This window comes from Zophobas morio, unplaced genomic scaffold (genome assembly GCF_036711695.1).
Source record: "Zophobas morio isolate AGI-343-1 ecotype UQ-CSIRO unplaced genomic scaffold, CSIRO_AGI_Zmor_V1 ptg000117l, whole genome shotgun sequence".
Taxonomy (NCBI): Eukaryota; Metazoa; Arthropoda; class Insecta; order Coleoptera; family Tenebrionidae; genus Zophobas; species Zophobas morio.
In genome coordinates, this window is record NW_026972222.1 from 106,213 (window position 1) to 124,795 (window position 18,583).

Below are 18,583 nucleotides of genomic sequence, written 5' to 3' on the forward strand. Positions count from 1 at the left end.
TAATGGCGCAACAGTTGGAGAGGTTGACTAGGTAGCGCTGCAGATGCTAGCGAAATAAAGCCTGCGACTTTGACGGGGAGTAAATAGCTAAATCAGCTGCATATCAGGCGTGGCGCGTATGAGGGTGGTCGAACTGTGATATTTTAGCTCATAAAGGGCAAAAAGCAAAGCTAATGTAGACCGTTGTAGCCTAAATGATGTTGTAATAAGAAAGTAAAGTTTACTCCAACAAAAATCAAAATAAACACACAGACTCCTATACATTCGTTATAGTTTATTCCAAATACAATAGGGAAACGTGCGAAAAATGCTGCAAAGATAGCAAAGACTGCACCTAATGACAGAACATAATGAAAGTGAGCTACTACAAAATAGCTATCATGTAAAAGTACAGCTAAAGAACCGTTTGCTAATATAACTCCGGCTCCGTCGTGTCCTAGTGTAAACACTAGTAGACGCTTTGTGTAGAATTATTTTTCTCTACTATAGCAAGGGTACTGGTACGCTTTGTGTAGAACTATTTTTCTCTACTATAGCAAGGGTACTGGTTTATCTATTGTCAATTATGCTTGGTTCGGGTACTTTTTTGGCTCGAGTCTAGTATTTATTGGCTCTAGCTTACTTGACTTGCCTTAGCGTCTGTGACATTTCAGTCTATAGTACTAGTACTGTTTTCTAGTATCTCCCTTGGCTGTTTGTCTTGTCTAGGAACTAGCACTGATATTCGGTGTTGGCTTCTAGATACTAGTGTACTTACTATGCTAGGGTAGATACTAGGTACTAGTACTATATATATAAGCGCACGCGCCCATCCCTGAGACACCCGCTGTTAGTAGTTTTTAAAAGTAAAGGTACACTTCCCACGTGCGTCAAAGGATGGGGCCCTCAAGGTCGTATCTGAGCACGTTGTAAACAGGAGGGAGGGCTACAGCACGAACTTTGTCAAAAAAGCCCTTTTGCCACTTGTTCAAGCGCTTTTTCGACAGTGGGAATTTTTGAAATTATGGACACGCGCCTATTTTGTCAGGCGTAGAAGCTGTCCCAACGTTGAAGGTTCTCACTGAAATCCTCGGGCAGGGTATAATCTCATCAAACGTTTCTAGGTGGCGCAGGAGGGTAGTTGCCAGCTACTTTGCTAATTGCTAACTAGAGGCTGCTAGCTGGTAATCGTTAAACGTACAGTCCAGCAGCAAGTGTCTTCAAATTCGTTATTATAGTAGTCTCTGTCCTTTTTATTAAGATTAACTGCAACTCCCAAACATGACCCCCACAGTTGGATGCGATTAATCCGTTATGGGAGTACTCAAGTTTGACATTCCCCGTGGCAGTGGACGAGGCAGCATAAACAATTTATCTTTATCATCGGCATTTGCTTCAACAACCTACTTAAGAACTCCTCAGTCTTTGTATTTTACTTTATGTGTTAAACAATATATAGACCAAAAAAATGAAATTTTAGAAACTAATTCAAGGTAGTTGACTACGACAGCCTGGATGTGGAACAGTATCTAGAAGATTCTCCTGTTATCCAATTAAATAAGTTTTTTAACGAATGTGATTAATTTCTACCTCTACCTTCCTCCGTTGGTTATCTACACTGATGTCTTTCCTTGTAAATGACTCGTTCTTGGGTTAAAGGCCTCGATCAATAATCATAAAGGATTACAGCTTATCCAGATAGACAGTCGCCGCTCTATTCTAAAGGAAGGAGTTGAATACCTAACTTAGTTACCCTTTCTTTGGTTTTCGGTGAACAGGAAATATGAAATAACCCAGAACCTTCCTTTAGAATGCTCTGGGTTGAGGATTGCACGTTGCTTAGAGTTGCGTTACGCACGGCTGGAAACAGTTGCTCTTAAAAATAGTAATAAATACGAGCTGGATAGAGTCTTGCAGTAGTTTCTATCTTCCCTGGCTCGGTAGAATTTCGGTAATCCCCCTTTGGGCTTTAAACTACTATCGACCTCAGCGAGGAAGTCCGGCTTCGAAGAAGCTCCCACGCTCAGCATCTTTGTGTTCAGAAAAAGAATGTTGCTTTTTTATAGTTGTCTTCCTCCCCAAAGCTGCAATCTTATAGAAGATATAGTGGCAAATATTCTCGGTATTTATATTATAATAAACTGAAAAAAAACTGCGGCTTTCGCTAGCCTTCGCAATGTTATTAATCGTTATTAGTGAGGGCTATTTAGCACGTGCTTTCACCAATCGCTATTAAAACTCTAAGGAACTAGAAAAAAAGAATGGCTTTGTAAATTCTTTATATACTTCGCTTCTAAGGGGAACATAAGTAAAGTTTTGGGAAAACTTTGTAAAGAGATCTCTTTTTTTTTTTTGTAACTAGCTTATATAAAACTTTAAAAAATTAAAGTAAAAATTTTTTTTAAGAAAACTATAATAGACTCACTTTTAAAAAACTTTAAAAGAGCCAAGAAAAAAGTTCTATAAAATTTTTTTCTCTTTATTATTGTAAAGATTCCTTTTTTAAAATGGACAGAGTTACTCAGCTTCAAGACCGCGTTGATTTAGTTAGTATACTTCTTATTTTTAATTAATTTTTTTTTATATACTTTTTTTCTTTTTCTTTTTTTATAAAGTTAGCTTGGTACTTTTGCGATACACTCCGTATGATTCCCCAAAGTTTCAATCCAGCCGAACTTGAAGGGATAAAAGGTACTTTTTTTAGTAAAAAACTTCAATTTTTTCTAAGTTTAAAAAGCATTTCTACTATATTATTCACTGCAGATCCAGTTTCAAAGCCTGATTTTGTAGATTATTCTCTTCGCTATCAATTTTTCTCCAAAAAAATTTGTCAGACAGTCAAAGAAATATTGGTTTTAGCTGATTCTCTTCCAAGTCCTGAGAGCACTGAAGCTATCCAGGTGTGAATTTATTTTTATAAATTTATGTATGAATTTTTATATTTTTCTGACCATGCCGTTAAAGTAATTTATTAAGTAGAAAAATATATATCTTTTTTCCAACCATTTACTTGTAATTTACTTAGAAAAATATATAAATTTCTATTTTAACTTATGAAAATTTTGAAGAATGTAATAAATAAATTTCTGTGTAGTATTATATTTTATTTATATAATTATATTTTTTTTGGTTATCTTTTAAAAAAGTTAAAAATTATTGTAATTTTTATTTTTTGACTTAACTATAATGTTAAATTCTCAGATAATATTATTATGGAATTTGAATTTTTTAACTTTTGTTTATTTTATTATTTATAATTTAAATCATTTTGTTATCTTTTCTACTTTTTTCTTTACTACGTAAATTTTTTATTTCATTTTCTTGTTAACTTTTGACTAATTTGTTTTTTTAATTTTAAGAAAACTATTCATTATTATTATTTTGCTTTTTATAAATATATATTAAATCAGAAATTATTTTTTGTTGATTTGATTTTTCTTTTTTTTTCTAAGTATATAATCCAAATAAAATTCTTTTTTGTTATTTTTCTACTTTTTCTTTTCTAATTAATTTTATAAATTCTTTTCAGTATTTTATTCTGTTTATCGTTTTAACGTTAGACTCTGATGCTACAATTTTAATAAAAATTAATTTTCAAAATTTTAATATTTTCTTTTTTTATTATTAATGTAATAAATTTATAAAAAATATAATTGAAATTTTAAATTTATAACTTTTTATATTTTTTAATTGGAATAATCTAAATTATTTTGTTATTGTTTAAATTTTTTATATCTTTATAACTTTCTTTAATATTTATTATTTAAATAATTTTATTATTTTATATATTATTTAAATTTAAAATAATTTTTTCAATTTTTATTAAAACTCTATTTAAAATAAATTTATTACTATATTTTTATGTAAAATTTATTACTTTTCTTATTATTTACTTTTATTATTTTTTTAATGTTTTTAACTTTTTTTGTTTTATATATTTTCTATAATAATTTATTTTCTAAAATTTTTTTAATCATTATTATTACTTTTCTTCTATATTATATTAATTTTTAAAAAATAATTTTTTAAAATTTCTAAATTTTTAAGTCTTTTTGTATTTTTTTATATATTTATTATATACTTTTATAAAATGTTTTTAATTTTTATTTTACTTATTTATAATATATTTTTTTTACAAAATTTTAAAATTGATATTATTATTTTGTTACTGTTTTATTTTTTAATTGTTTTCTAGTAATCAATTATTATTATAAATTTATTAAATGTTATTATTATATAAAAATCTTTTTTTATTTTGTAAAAATAATATATTTTATATAACTTTTTTAATTTATATTTTTCTTAAAAGTATTTTTTTTACATTTATTACATTTATTATTTTTTATTTATATTTTATTTTTTAATGATAATAAAAATTATTACTTTTTTTTATAATTTTCTTATATTATATTATTTTGTTTATAAATACTTTTTAGCAATATAAATAAAAATATTTTTATATTGTTATAACTTTTTCCCTTTATACTTCTAATTTCTTAATTATTATAATTTTTAATTAGTTAATTTTTTTAATAATTATAAAAATTAATAACTTTTTATATATTTATTTTGTCTCTTTTATAAGTTTCTTAATTCATATTTTTATTGTATTACTGTTTTATTTTATATTATTTTTTCATAAGAAAATATCATAATTTTCTGTAATATATTTAATTATTATTAAAGTTTTTATAATATTATTATAAAAATATATTTAATTTTTTTTTTTAATAATAAACTTTTTTATTTTTATTTATAAATTTATTAACTTTTACTATTTTTATTTATTTATTTTTATAATTATTAACTTTTTTTTAAAATATTTTTTTTAATTAGAACTTTTTTCTTATACTTAAAAATTTTTTAAATTATTATTAATATTTTCCTTTTTATTAATTGTAAAAATTATTAACTTTTTAATTTTTTATAAACTTTATAATTGTTTTATTTTTATTACTAATTTATTATGATTATTTTCTAATATATTATTATAATTTTATTTAATATTTTTATATTATAAAATTTATTATTTTTTAAGTTATTCTTAATTTTTACTAATTTTTATTATATTTTTATCATAATTTGATTTTTATAGATTTTTAGACCATTTCTTTTTTTATTATTTTTAATTGTTATTAAAAAATCTTAACTCTTTTTGTATTTTTTATATTTCTTCAATTTTTAAAAATTTTAACTTGTTTTGTTTTACTATTTTATTTTTTTTAAATATTTATATAAATTTTTTAAACGATTTTATTTTATTTTTTTTAATATTTTTAAAATTTTATTACTTTTTAATAAAATTTAATTTTTTTTTTATAAATTTTTTATTAGTATTTACTTTTTATTATTATTATATTTAGTAACTATTTATACGTTTTCCATAATAAAGTTTATGATTACTATTACTTTGTACCTTTAATATAAATATATATTATTATTTACTTTGAGCTAATTTTTTGAATAAAGAATTTTTCTTTGCAGGAGCTCGAAAAGGAGCAATTAGCATTAACACAAGAATATTACGCACAACTTGAAAAAACCCGTTAATTTTTATTATATAATAAAAAATATTTTTAAAAATTTTTAGAGGGAAGTTGTTTACCAATGACAGTTGATTTTTGATTGAACTACGAATAATACGCTTTTATTAAATACTAGTTATTACGAGTGGTCTATTTACAATTTTCTAATAAGCGCGTGGCCCATTTGTTAACATAAAAAAACTTTATTCAAAATTTTTAATGAATATATTTACCAATGACAGTTGATTTTTTGATGAACTCCGAATAATATGCTTTTATTAATTTATTGTTATTATCAATGGTCTTTTTTTAATTCCTAACCGTGAGTGGCCTGCGTAGGATATGAAAAACTGTTTTTTATTGTTTACTCTTCACTAACTTTGAAGCAAATATTTTGTAATGAATTTATTTTTTCTATAGAAAATATTTTTTAATTATTTTAAAAAGTTCAAGTATTATTTTGAATAAATTTTACTTTTTACGAAATATTAATGAATTTTTTTTGAAGTTTTACTTTATAATTTTTGACAAGTAAATAAAAATTACTTTTATATGTTGTATAAAATTTGCTTTATTATTATCAGAATTATTTTATTAAATTAATAATTTTCTTTATTTTTTATTTTTTATTACATTTTTATAAAATAGTTGATTTATTATTATTATGCAAACGAAATTTAAATACTATTTTATAATTTTTTTTTAATATTTATAAATATATTTGTTTCATTATTTTATTTAATAAATATTTTCATTATTTTTAATTTTTTGTATTATTTTAAAATATTTGTTTCATTATTATTTATAAAATATTTTCATTAAATTTTCTTTTTTTTAAATTTTTATAAACTTTGTTTTATTATTATTTATGAAATATTCCCATAAATTTTAATAATAGTTTAGTTATTATTATAAAAAATATTTTCCTTATTGTAATTTTTTTTATATTTTATAAAATATTTGTTTCATTATTATTTATAAAATATTTTCATTAAATTATTTTCTTTTTTTTTTAAATTTATGTTTATATTCCATTTATTTCGTTACTTAAAAATAATTTTCATAAATGTTATATTATAATTTTTTTAGTAATATTTATTTTATTACTATCTATTAATAAAAAAATATTTTATATTTACAATAAAAGAAAGTAAACTTTCATTAATAAAAGAAGCCATACATATTTTTACTGAAGAAAGTCACGTGACGGACGCGCTTCTCGCTCAAAAGTAATTTATTATTGTTATGATTATTATGGTTATAATGATTATATATATTATTGATAAGTTACGTTTACTATTTTTTATCAAGTAAAAGCGCCGAAAAGCTCTAGTACTTTATATGTTTGGAAAATATTTTATTCCTGTTCACGGATTCGCTGGACTCAAATTTTCATGCTTCAAGCAAAAATTTTTTAATAAAAATTATGATTACGCTACTTTTTTTGTTAAAAACTTTTCATTAAAAAAAATTACTCGCCGGGTGAACGCAAATTTAGCGAAAGCGCATAGAAAGTTTAAAAAAACCATTGTGTGGTTAAGCGGTAGTGCTTGGTTAAGGCTCTTCAAGAGTTTCGAAGCAACCAAGGTATTTATATTTTCTTTTCTATCACTACTATAAAAAAAAATTCTTTTTTATTATTATTTTTTAAGAAAATCTACTTTTTTATAAAAAATATTTTACTCGAAAGCTCAAATTTATTTTTTACAAAAAATAAAAGTAAAAAAATAAATGCATTTTATATACTTTATTTCGCATTTGGTGATTTACAATAATGTGGGTAAAACCAAACATGTGCAGTGTCAAGTGACCGAACGTTATAATTAAAAATAAAAACGCAAGAATACCGCGCGTGGTGTCCCCAGGGGGTATAGCACATGGTATGTGCCACCACGTGGTCTGTGCAAGTTATTTATTATAAGATAAAAAGAAAGTTTGTACTATTAAATAAGAAATTTTATAATTATTCAAATGGTATATATTAAGAGTTATTTATTAGGTAAGTAAAATAAGTTAATAAATAAAAATATAACCAATGCGCTTATAACTTTATAATATATGTTACTTTCTACAATATTTTGTAATAATTATGTTTACTAAATTTAATTGCAAGTAAAAAAAAATTATTTAAGAAATTCTAACAAGTATTAAAGTATTTAACGATGATGACGAAAAATCAATAATAATAATATATCAAAGGCACCAATAATCTTTAGGTTCTCTTTTCATACGTTTATTATAATTATAAAAACTAACCCTAACCAATGTTTAAATACTAACATAACCATACTAGGAAAAAAAGAAATTAGTAAAAAAAAATTTTACAAACCGTATCGGACAAGTAATAGACTAAATAAACTTATTAATAAACGGCTGCGCAATTCTGCGCAGTTTATTATTCCTTTCTTCATACATTTATTATAAATACTAGAAATACTTTGTACAACATGTCATAAAACTAATAATATCTTAATGTAATTTATAAAGAAAAATTAATAACAAAATATAACGGAGCTTCAGGTAAGAAGTTAAAAGAATTTACTAATTCGCGCAGTATATAAAATTGATTTTTTTTTTTACTTTTTCATACGTTTATTATAAATATTAGAAATACTGCGTACAAAAAATTATAATAATTGAATTACTATTATGATTATAACAAAAAATAAATAAATTTAGGCTAAATAACTTGAATAATAATGATTCGTTAGGAGTACTATCATTGCCATCCTAAGCAAGTTATTCTGATACGTTGCACGAAAAATCATGGTGAAACATTGGTGGAGCATACTAAGTTGATTGGTACACTAACTATTGTTACTAAATTAGTTACGAGTATAAAAGTATATGACAATAATAATAAAAACGAATCAACTCCCTGGGGATAAGGATCTTAAAGTTGTGATTCGGGTGTTTTACTGGAATGAGTACTGGTGTAATCAAGAGTAAGTCTCAATGTTTTGCAACCCAGAGAGGTAATTCGCCTGCAAGGTTATAAAAACAAAATTTCCTTTACCTTTAAAACCTAGACCACCATCTCTAACCTAAAAAACAGCGGATACTTTCGGTTTCAGTAGAATCCTTAAAAAATAGCGGCCCAAACTAGATAATGTTTCCGCTGCCAACAATATGGGCACTGTTTCAAGTACTGCACATCAGAATTTAAATGTGTAAAATGCGGTGACAATCACAACTCTAAACTTTGTAGGAAAGACAGATTTTTTAAACCGTGCTGCGCAAGGGGAACACAGCCATCTACCAGGGCTGCCTTTTCTATCCTCAAAATGCACCACTTTGTAAAGAAGCAAAGGAAAGGGAAGAACAAAAGGTCCAACCAGATATCTCATATTCTAAAGTTGCTGGTTCCGAAGTACTAATAGGGAACTAGGCCTCACGGTAAATTTAAAAAGTTCAAACTCAGTCAATGAAATGATAAGTAACTTTGTTTCCTCAGTAACGATAGAATTAAGCGCTCAAATTGCAAATTCTATTAATGAACTGTTAAATAATTTTAACTACAACCTATGACTTTATCTAGGATACACAAATTGAAGCTCCCAGTTTCGAATGCTGATGGTCTCCGCACCAGGATGCGCAAACTCCAAGAGCTGGCCGTGAGGCCCAGATATTGACATAATTTTAGTCTCAGAAACGCTTTTTAGTCAGGGTGACAAATACACGCTGCCAAACTATTAATTGTATAGTAAAGATGGACCAATTCTGGACATGGCGGAATAGCTTTATTCATAAAAGAAAACACATCTTGCACTTCCCTCTCCAATATCAAAAACGTCCCGGTCTTGAGGTCTTAGGAGTTAACTTGAAACTTAATATCCGTGGTATGCTTCATATATTCCAGCCTATAAACCTCTCGACAAAAGATTAGAAAAGGAGGGGTCTGACTCAAGCTCAGTAACTGTTGGCGGAGACCTCAATTGCAAGCATCCATTCTTGAATAGTACTTGCAGGTAAACCAAGTGGGGGTCCTTCCAGAAAAACTTGCAAAAGAAAAAGGAATTCTCGTGATAGGTCTCAGTGAAGCAACTCATTATGCCACAAATTATACAATCGTTGTGCTCGATATTACCCTGATGAGGAGCATTTGTACTTCGTTTTTGGGACTCTCGTCTGACTACAACCCAGTTCTAACCACTCTTGAGGATACCCCAACAATTTACTTTAAATGGAGAAGAAATTTACGAATTGGTATAGTTTTAAAGGATATTTGAAGGACAACCTATCTTTTTAACTGGTTCCGTCGATCTATAAACTTAATAATGCAGTAACTCACTTAGAGTTCGTAATTCTTGAGTCACACAATCGAGCAACAGCACACAAAACCCTACTTGTTTCACCTCTTATACTACCGGAAAAGTTGAAACGCACAATCTACCAAGAGGCGTATGAAAGAAGGTACACGCTTACTAAATCCCCGAACGACAAACCCTTTTTAAACCAAGCGAATTGTAGGAGTTAAAAATGATCTACTTATTTTTATCAAAAGAACTGAGGAACACAAACTTCAGAATTTAAAAGCCTCCGACAATTCTTCATGGAAATTAGCAAAAGGATTGAAGAAACAAAAATAAACCCTCCCTAAAGTCATACATAATCCACTATGAAGGTCACACTGTTTATCTCCCGTTAGACAAGGCTACTCTGTTAGCAGGATACCTAAGCGCCCTCTTCACTTCCTCTTCTCAATGAGTTAATTGCTCTAATTTTTCCGTTTTACCCACTATTCCCTACACCGATGAAGAATGGACACGATGATTCGCTCTCGCTTACCGCGCTGAAAGAATTTACTGGAGTGATAAAAACACTTACTAAAAAAGCGATCCAGATGATATAACTAATCAAAATGCTTAAACATTTCCCATTAGCTGCACTCACACTGTTAAATTGAGAAATATGAGGTTTCTTATAAAAACGTTTCCAGCACGCTGGAAACTTTCCCAAGTTATCATGATCCCATAGACCACCATCCCCGAATTCAATCTAAACACTTTCGCCCTATAAACCTACTAATCTAATATGCCTCGCAGAAAAAACAAAGAAGTGCTTACTTAAAAAAGATTGCAAGATTTTGTGGAGAGGGGGTTCATAATTCCTAATGTACAGTTTGACTTTCGAAAGGATTATTCCACCATTCAACAGATTTGGAGGCTTTTTGAGAACGTTACCAAAGTGTTAAATTATAAAAAACTATCGAAGGAGCCTTTTATAAGGTATGGAACGAAGGATTAATTTTGAAAATGGCAAATTATAATATTCCTGATACTTTAATCAATTAACCGAGACCTTTTTAAAAAATAGAAAGTTTAAAGTCAAGATAGAAACCCTAACCTTTTCGATTCATACTTTCTTTCTGCAGGCGTCTCACAGGGCTACCTTTTACCCCCTCTCCTGTTTTCGATCTTCACTTCTGATATCCCAACGATCCACACTTTCCCTTGCACAGCATTCTGCGATCTATACAGTTCCAAATTATTCCCGTTGGGTATAAAATATATGCAATCATACTTTGAACTTCTTGAAAGCTGGTCCGCATCTAATAATCTTAACCTTAACCCGACAAAATGCAGGACCTTACAGATATCGCGTAGAAGGAAACATCGCTCGGTGAGCAACTTACGATTATCTGATGATCTCTTGGTGCTCGCAGCTGTAGCTTGGAGTAGTTATTGATCACAAGTTCGTGGGACGCTCACTTAGACTACTTAACTAACAAATTTAGAACTATTAGTAACGATTTATACCCTCTATTATGCAAAAAGAGAATGTTAGATTTTAATAATAATCTGCTTCCATATCAATGCATGTTAAGACCTATAACACATATACGTCTTCCCTCTTAGATCTACTCTTCTATGATACTTAAATAGGCTATAAATCCTACAAAATTATTTTTTTCGATTGAGTACCAATGCCCCGTAGTTTTATAAGGATTTTGCAACTGCTCCGAGACTGTAAGATTGAACTTATCACGAAATTGATTAAAAACAACGCAGAAAAATACTTTCAGCAGACCAGCACTCTTCTACGATAATAAACTTAGATCTTTGGTGGTATACCAAATATAGGAGACCTAAGCACCTGTGGGCCCTACCCACTTTAACTGATAAACCGACACTTATAACGCTTCCTTCTCTACTATTACCAATAATATTAACAATAAAATAATTGTAATAATTGTAATAATAATAATTTAAGCAATAATGACAGTAAAAGTAATAATATATGATTATTTTAATAAGTATTAATTAAATTAATACAAAATGCTTTTATTTTGCGCTCAATAATAGTTGCCTGTTAAAGGTCAACTTTACCTACTTCTGGAGTGTACTCTCCGATCCTTTACTACAAAGGGAATAAGGATTAAGCATTAGATAGGACGTATATCCCTGGCTGTAGTGCCAACTTATAAATAAATAAAAAATAATGACGAAGAAAAATATAAGGCGGACGGGTAACCTTAAATATTAACAAATAAAACATTAAAACCACTTAGTATACAAAGTAAATGCTTATTTTTAAATCTAAATTTATATACTTTTGTTAAAGTCCTTTCTATTTTTATAAAAGATTGTTTATGAAAAAGGCAGGAAAATCTTTTTTACTGTCGCTTACCTTTCAAAGGATATGAATTAAATGATTATCTTTACATTTATTTTTCTATACGTTTGTTATTTATAAAAGGATAATTATTAAAATGCAGAAAATACTTATATGCAATAATTTATTTAAGAAAGGAAAGTTAAAATAATTATTTTTATTCAAAAAATGTTTTTGTTATTGGAACTGATTTATAATATCACTTATAGCAACACACTCATCGGCTAGCAAAATATTTTTTAACATAAACACTCTTTTATTAATCATTTCTTTATTACTATTTATTCATGTATTACTGTTTATAAATTGCGTATAACAAAATTAAGTTAACTAAGTTTCATAGTAACCTATATATAAATTCTTCAATCTTTGCAACTAATACCCGTTAGTTGCAAATATATTTTACTTTTATTTTATAATTTTTAGCTTATGTTGATAATATAAAAAACTTTAGTTTTTAAAAAAAGCTCATTTGTTATAGTTTATTCAGTGTTTAAAGCTTATAACTGATAATTAACATTTTAAAATTCATGCGCTACATAACTTAAAACCTTGTTCTGACTTCCATGGATACTTTTTTTAAAGGTTTTTTGCTGGTTGTTACTTTACTTAAATAGTTGAAACCTCCCAAGAATATTGAATGTTAATTTTTTTTAATAGTCATTTTTCAAGTAACATCTTAAGCTTTATGAGCGGAAATAGCCTCTAACAAGCTACTATAAATAAAAATTTTAAAATGTTTTATTTTAAATAATTAATAAAATACTTTAAAGAGAACAATTTTATAAATAAAAAGAGATTAATTAGGCGACTCGTATTATACAAAACTGAGTGTTATTAGGTTTTGCTAATAATTTTGCAAGTTTTCAAAGGTTAGAGGTTAAACTTACAGGCAAATAACTTAAAATTGTAGCAAAAAAAATTTTTTTTTGAAAGTTTATTTAAATAATAGCTGTTACTTTTCATTAAATGAACGGAAAAAATTAATCTTTAGGCCTTCTTTGCTTTTTATTATAAAAACTCAGAAGGCTTTTAGTAATATACAACTCATTCTGATCGGAGAATTGGATATTGTTGCGAAACACAATACTAAAGGCTCTAAAAATTAAACTAAAAGATAACTGAATATTTATTTACTGCGCCATTTATAAAAATTTTACTCCGAACACTCAGCCTGGAAATTTCAGTAGACCTTTTGATGGCTTTTACTTATTTAAAAAAATAGGGGCTCTTCTGAAAGTACTTTCGAGTACGGATCAAGAAAAGTTTTATTAATGAATGGTAAACTGTTATGTTTTTATTGTGCTTGAAAGAAGAATTTTCAATATTAGTCTATATAATAAAACTTTTCTAATCTTTGACCGTTTACCTGGTTATACTAACTTTAACTTTAGTATAGTAACAAAGTTGGGAAAGAGAGTTTATTTACTATATAATATTGCTCTTAAGATTTATTTTGAAGAGCCTCATGAATGATCTACGCAATACTGTTCACTATTTTCTCCCAAATGCACTGTAACTACTCGTAATCAAGCCAAAAAAAAATACTTTCTGTGACTGAATATCCCCGCATCTCTTTAGACGAAAACGGACACCAATTCGAAGTCATGTAATTAAATAATTTAAATAAGTTGGCCTACTAAAGTCAAAGAAACCTTCTTAAACACTTGATATATATAAATAATTCCTTAATAAGTTACTATCGTTTACGAGTATAAAAAACCCACCACTCTATAATTATTTTCCTCTCAGTGACAGTTCAGCTAAAATATTTATATAAGCAAGTGAAAATTTTGTTGGCACAACTGCTATGACTCTCTACTTGTAAGTTGTTACGTAGTTAAACGTCTTAACTTATAAATCCAGTAAAAAAAAATTTATATGCTGAGCTTCAAAAATGTAGCCTTATTCCATTATTTTTGCATACTTCTCAAAGTTTGTAAAAGTAATATATTTCGCTTTCGAAAAGACGAATAATTAAATAAAGTTCCCTTTACAACGCCCTAGAGAAAATAAAGATTACTTCAAAAACTTGGCTAACTTGAATTCTGATCAAGTATCTTGGCTTTGTGCCTACCTGAATGGGGCATCGCTTAAACTAGTTGAAAACTGATTATATTAGCAATTTAGAATCCTTATTTTAATGGGTAACAACAATAGGCTTTTATATATATACCAGTGGAGAACACTATTCTACTTCTATTCTTTCCAGTCACATATGAGAAGTAGATAATGCGAGATGTTTCTAAAATGCTACTATTATAAAAGTATTAAAATTACTAACTTCCTAACTTCCTTAAGAAATTTCATTTTAATTCCTATAGCCAACTCAATTTTTGAAAGATTAGAAAAGATACGTTTTTAAACAAAAGAGGCATAAAAAGGAAGATGGCTCTAATTCAAAAGCATAAATTTTATAACAAAAATGAAACTGTTAAAATAGGAAGTAAATAAATCGATTTTCATAAAGGACGACGGGTTGTACAATTTTATAGTATATATAGAGGTTAGTAGAAGCCAGCACGCACCATCACCCGTAAAAGAGCAATTAAATGACTTTCTTTTCTTCTAAATTTCGTAGTTATTTAAAGCAATAAAATATACAGCGAAGCGTACTTAGTAATCTTAAAAAAGTTTTAAAGTACTTGCTAGACCAAAAAAGCCCAAGCCCAGTTTCAGTTTTAAGAACTTGAAAAGCCTTCATGTATCAAATAAAAGCTAAAACGAAAAATTTCAATTTAGAATTCAGATCCCAAACCGAAAATGAAACATAACTCTTTTCGTTGTATTAAACTTAAGATACAAAATCATGCCTCGCTTTCAAGTCAGGCAGTTTTATGCTCAAATAAATAAATAAAAAATTGTTTAAATAATCTACCTAAAATTTGTTTTTTTTTCTATGCTTTCTTTAGCTTTTTACTTTCATTTTCAATGAGGCAACTTTTTTTTAACCCAACTAGCTACTTTTATAGTACTTATAGCCCGCCCTCTATATAAATTCAAGTTTAAATTTAAAACCAAAAAATCCATATAATATATCCCTGGTGTGATAAAGTTTTTTAAGTTCCGCATAGTTTAAAAATGCGTTTGCCCGTAGGATATACTCAATAATAGCAGAGCATCCTAAAATTTTCTTTTTTATTAATTCTGCTATGTTTGTTACCTTCAAAATAAATATTTTGCGCTGCACTGCAGTATACAATTATATTATTAAGTCTTAAGCTATTTATGTTCTCCAGTAATCATCATAAAATAATTTTTTTATCAATAATGATAAATTGAGCTTATTTATAAATCCTGTGTAAATAAAAAAACCTTTCAGCCAAACTCAGCCGTTTTTATGCAAAAAAAGCAGAGCAATGACATGAGGAATCGAGGGTTAAAAGTATGCAGTTTGCTACTGCCTTCACAGTTTCTTTTTAAAAAGTTTGTCACTCCTATAATTGTTATTACTTTTCTTAATACCAAATAAACCCGTTATGTTTGAGGAAGATATTACAACATTTAACTTTATAGTTTCAAAAGAAGAAAGAGGTTCCTATTTCCGAATTTCTATATAAAAAATTTCGAAAGTTGGTATTGAATCTATTTGAAAGGACCTTATTGATGCTGTCGACTTGTGTTTCAAATTAATTTTTTTTTTAACTTTCTTCAGTCCTTTATAAAATTTAATTTTAATTGCGCTATAGATAGGTGGCAGACGAAAAATTCAATTACTTTTTAAAAAGAATGAGTTCGTAAATATTGCCAAGTTGTTATACATTAATGCAAAGCTACTTTTCAACAATATAATAGTGTTTTAATTAACTATGAAAGAGCGCGGTGTTTCTCTCAAACTCTTCGCAAACAAGATAATGTAAAAGTTTGCTTAGACTTAAACACATTGTATGAAAACTTTCAAAAGGTTAATTAATAAAGAAATTCCATAAAATTATACAAAATTTTGCTATAACTTATTAGGCTACAATTATCAAACAAGATGAAGATATATGTTTATTATGGAAGGAGCCTGGGCAGTCTTTTTCCCAAATCTTTAAAAAGAATTGCAACGTGGAATATATAAAAAACTCTCAAGATAATAATAGTAAAAACCATGAGGACTTAGAAAAACTCGAGCCACCTTCCACAGAATTAGATAAATATATAATGTATAACGTGAAGCCCTCAATTTATCAAGACGAAAGAATACCAAATGCGCTCATGTGCCAGCCTTTATACCACGTGGGGAAAAGCGTGGGGGGATTAGTGATTCTTGCTAAAACACAAACGGCCTTAAAAAAATTAAGCATCAGTCGTTCTTTCGGGTCACCACATAACCTTTATATAAATTATTTCTGAAAATAATTGTTATAAATAATAGTTAATAATAGTAAGTATAATTAAAATATTATGCTGCTTACAATAAAAAAATTTTTTTATTAGGCCAAAGTGCCGAGATTTTATTAACATATTAATTATGTTATGAAACATTTTACTATTAAATTTTCATAACCAGAATTATCATAATATATGTTATAATAAAAGTTTTTGCATATCTTCAGTTGTATAGGGTTATTGCAAATTTCTTATTCTGTTTAAAATGGTTAACATATTTTCTTATACTTATAAACAGCCTTTGCCTTATTTTTTTTAATTTTAATTTAATTAAGTGAGGTTACTTACAAAAATTACTACTGTACAACATAGTAAATGTTTATATATTAAAATAGAATGTTTAATGGTGAAACCATTAATAAAAACTATGCTGAACTGTATAACTTAATGATTGCTTATGAATTAAATTGGAATGTTTAATTTTTTTAAAATATATTTACAAGAATTTTAATCTTTTTTTAACGCTGAAACAGTGATGCTATTATTAAAAAGTATGCTGCTCTTTTACATGGCCGTCTTGTTTTAAGTGAAAAAGAGAAAGAATACACTTTAGAGGTGCTTAATTTTTGCTTTTCAAATATTATATACACAGGTTTCAATTTATCTACTGACTTATACAATTTTAGAAAGGAATTAATGATCTCGAACTCAAAAAAACTGTACAAACAACCACTGGCTTTATTTCTTTTGTCCTTTTCCATTGTAAATTTTGGTTACATGTTTATGCAGGAAAAGTAAATTCTGTTAGCATCTTGTAGTTTCGTTGACTGTGTAAATTAAATATTTTTTTTAATTTAGTGTGTTTTAAAACGTATTATACTTGACATAACTTTTTACTTTCACCATTCTACTGATTAAATTAAGGCTACTTACTCTTACTGTATATATAACTTATTTTAAGAGCGTTACATTGATTTACCTGTTTTATAATACAAGCTCTGTTTATAGGAAATAAATATCCAATCTCTCTGCGATAATTTTCGCTCGGTTTTTATGGATTTATAACTTTTAGGTAACTCGGACATAACTGCGAAGGAGGCTTTTTACTTTATCGCTCGTCCAGTAGCTGGTGTAGTTAATTATAACATAGAATTATTCTTTGTGAAAATTATATGTATTTATTTTACTACTTAGTTTTTTTTTTTTGACAATAATTATTAGTAATTAAAAAAAATTAAAAAATAACTTGGCAGTAAAGACTATAGATTTCAATATTTTTTGGTCGTTATTCAAAAGTTAGAGAATTTCTAAAGATCTAAAAAGGTCTAACTAGCAGGTAGTTGTCTGAAAAAATAATTTGGTCTTGGGTAGGCAATGTAGCTGAGATGGTACAATCCTTAGAAAAATTTTTTGCTCTAAAAAGAATTTTAGGATTTATGAATCATAATAAAAAATACCTTCTATTGCATACCAAAACGTTTAACCGAAAGAAAGTTCGATAAAAACTGTTATTATTGGTAGGCAACGCCTATTAAATGAATTTTATTGTAAAACTTTCGTTTCAAAAAGAGGTTATGAACCTTAATAAAGTTAATAACTATACTTCAATTTAACATTCGGCTTCTAAGTGGTTTCTTAAGTTAGAATTCAATAGGCATATTAGATGCTTATTTTTTAGTATATATTTTTTCTTTTGCTCATTCACGAGAAGTTTTTTTATATATCGCAACCAACTACGAAGGTTAAGTACGACAAAAGTTATTTAAGCATTCCTTATTCCTTAAGCGTTGACTTTCTGCTATAGAAAGAAACAGTTTTAAAAAACCTTTTTAACCAACCTTAAATTAGTTTTTTTAGTCAGCTTTTTAGGAAAAAAATTAAAACGGACACCCTTTTGTATACCAATCTAAATTATTCCTGACGCCTAACGTCAAGTTAATATTATCAGGAATGTACCAATTATATAATAAAGTTTATATACTTTGCTAAACTGATTAAAATTTTTTTGATTTCTTGACTGTAAAATATTCAATTATTTTACTTTTGTTAAAAAGGGAACAGCAAATATTGTAGACCTTTTAATTCTTCTCCCACCCGTGGTTCGTTTCTCGCACTAGTGGGAGTAGAATTTATTCATCCTCGAACGCAGG

The 18,583-nt window shown here is 27.3% G+C and overlaps 1 protein-coding gene and 1 long non-coding RNA gene across 3 annotated transcripts; both read left to right on the forward strand.

The window, feature by feature from the left end:
• Positions 1–2,442: 2,442 nt before the first annotated feature.
• Positions 2,443–6,885, forward strand: LOC135144986 (mediator of RNA polymerase II transcription subunit 21-like). Of its 2 annotated transcripts, none has more exons than XM_064077107.1 (6): positions 2,443–2,525; positions 2,595–2,670; positions 2,743–2,879; positions 5,449–5,524; positions 6,652–6,733; positions 6,816–6,885. In XM_064077107.1, the coding sequence occupies exons 1-6, from the start codon at positions 2,487–2,489 to the stop codon at positions 6,835–6,837; spliced, it is 432 nt and encodes a 143-aa protein (XP_063933177.1). In that variant the 5' UTR covers positions 2,443–2,486; the 3' UTR covers positions 6,838–6,885. The 2 variants fall into 2 exon arrangements, with proteins under 2 accessions (XP_063933177.1, XP_063933178.1); XM_064077108.1 differs by having other exon boundaries at positions 5,464–5,524.
• Positions 6,886–15,920: 9,035 nt separating this feature from the next.
• Positions 15,921–18,577, forward strand: LOC135144992 (uncharacterized). The gene is made up of 6 exons (XR_010283297.1): positions 15,921–16,023; positions 16,080–16,423; positions 16,967–17,048; positions 17,120–17,195; positions 17,506–17,562; positions 18,488–18,577. It is a non-coding gene; the product is annotated as an uncharacterized LOC135144992 (long non-coding RNA).
• Positions 18,578–18,583: the final 6 nt, after the last annotated feature.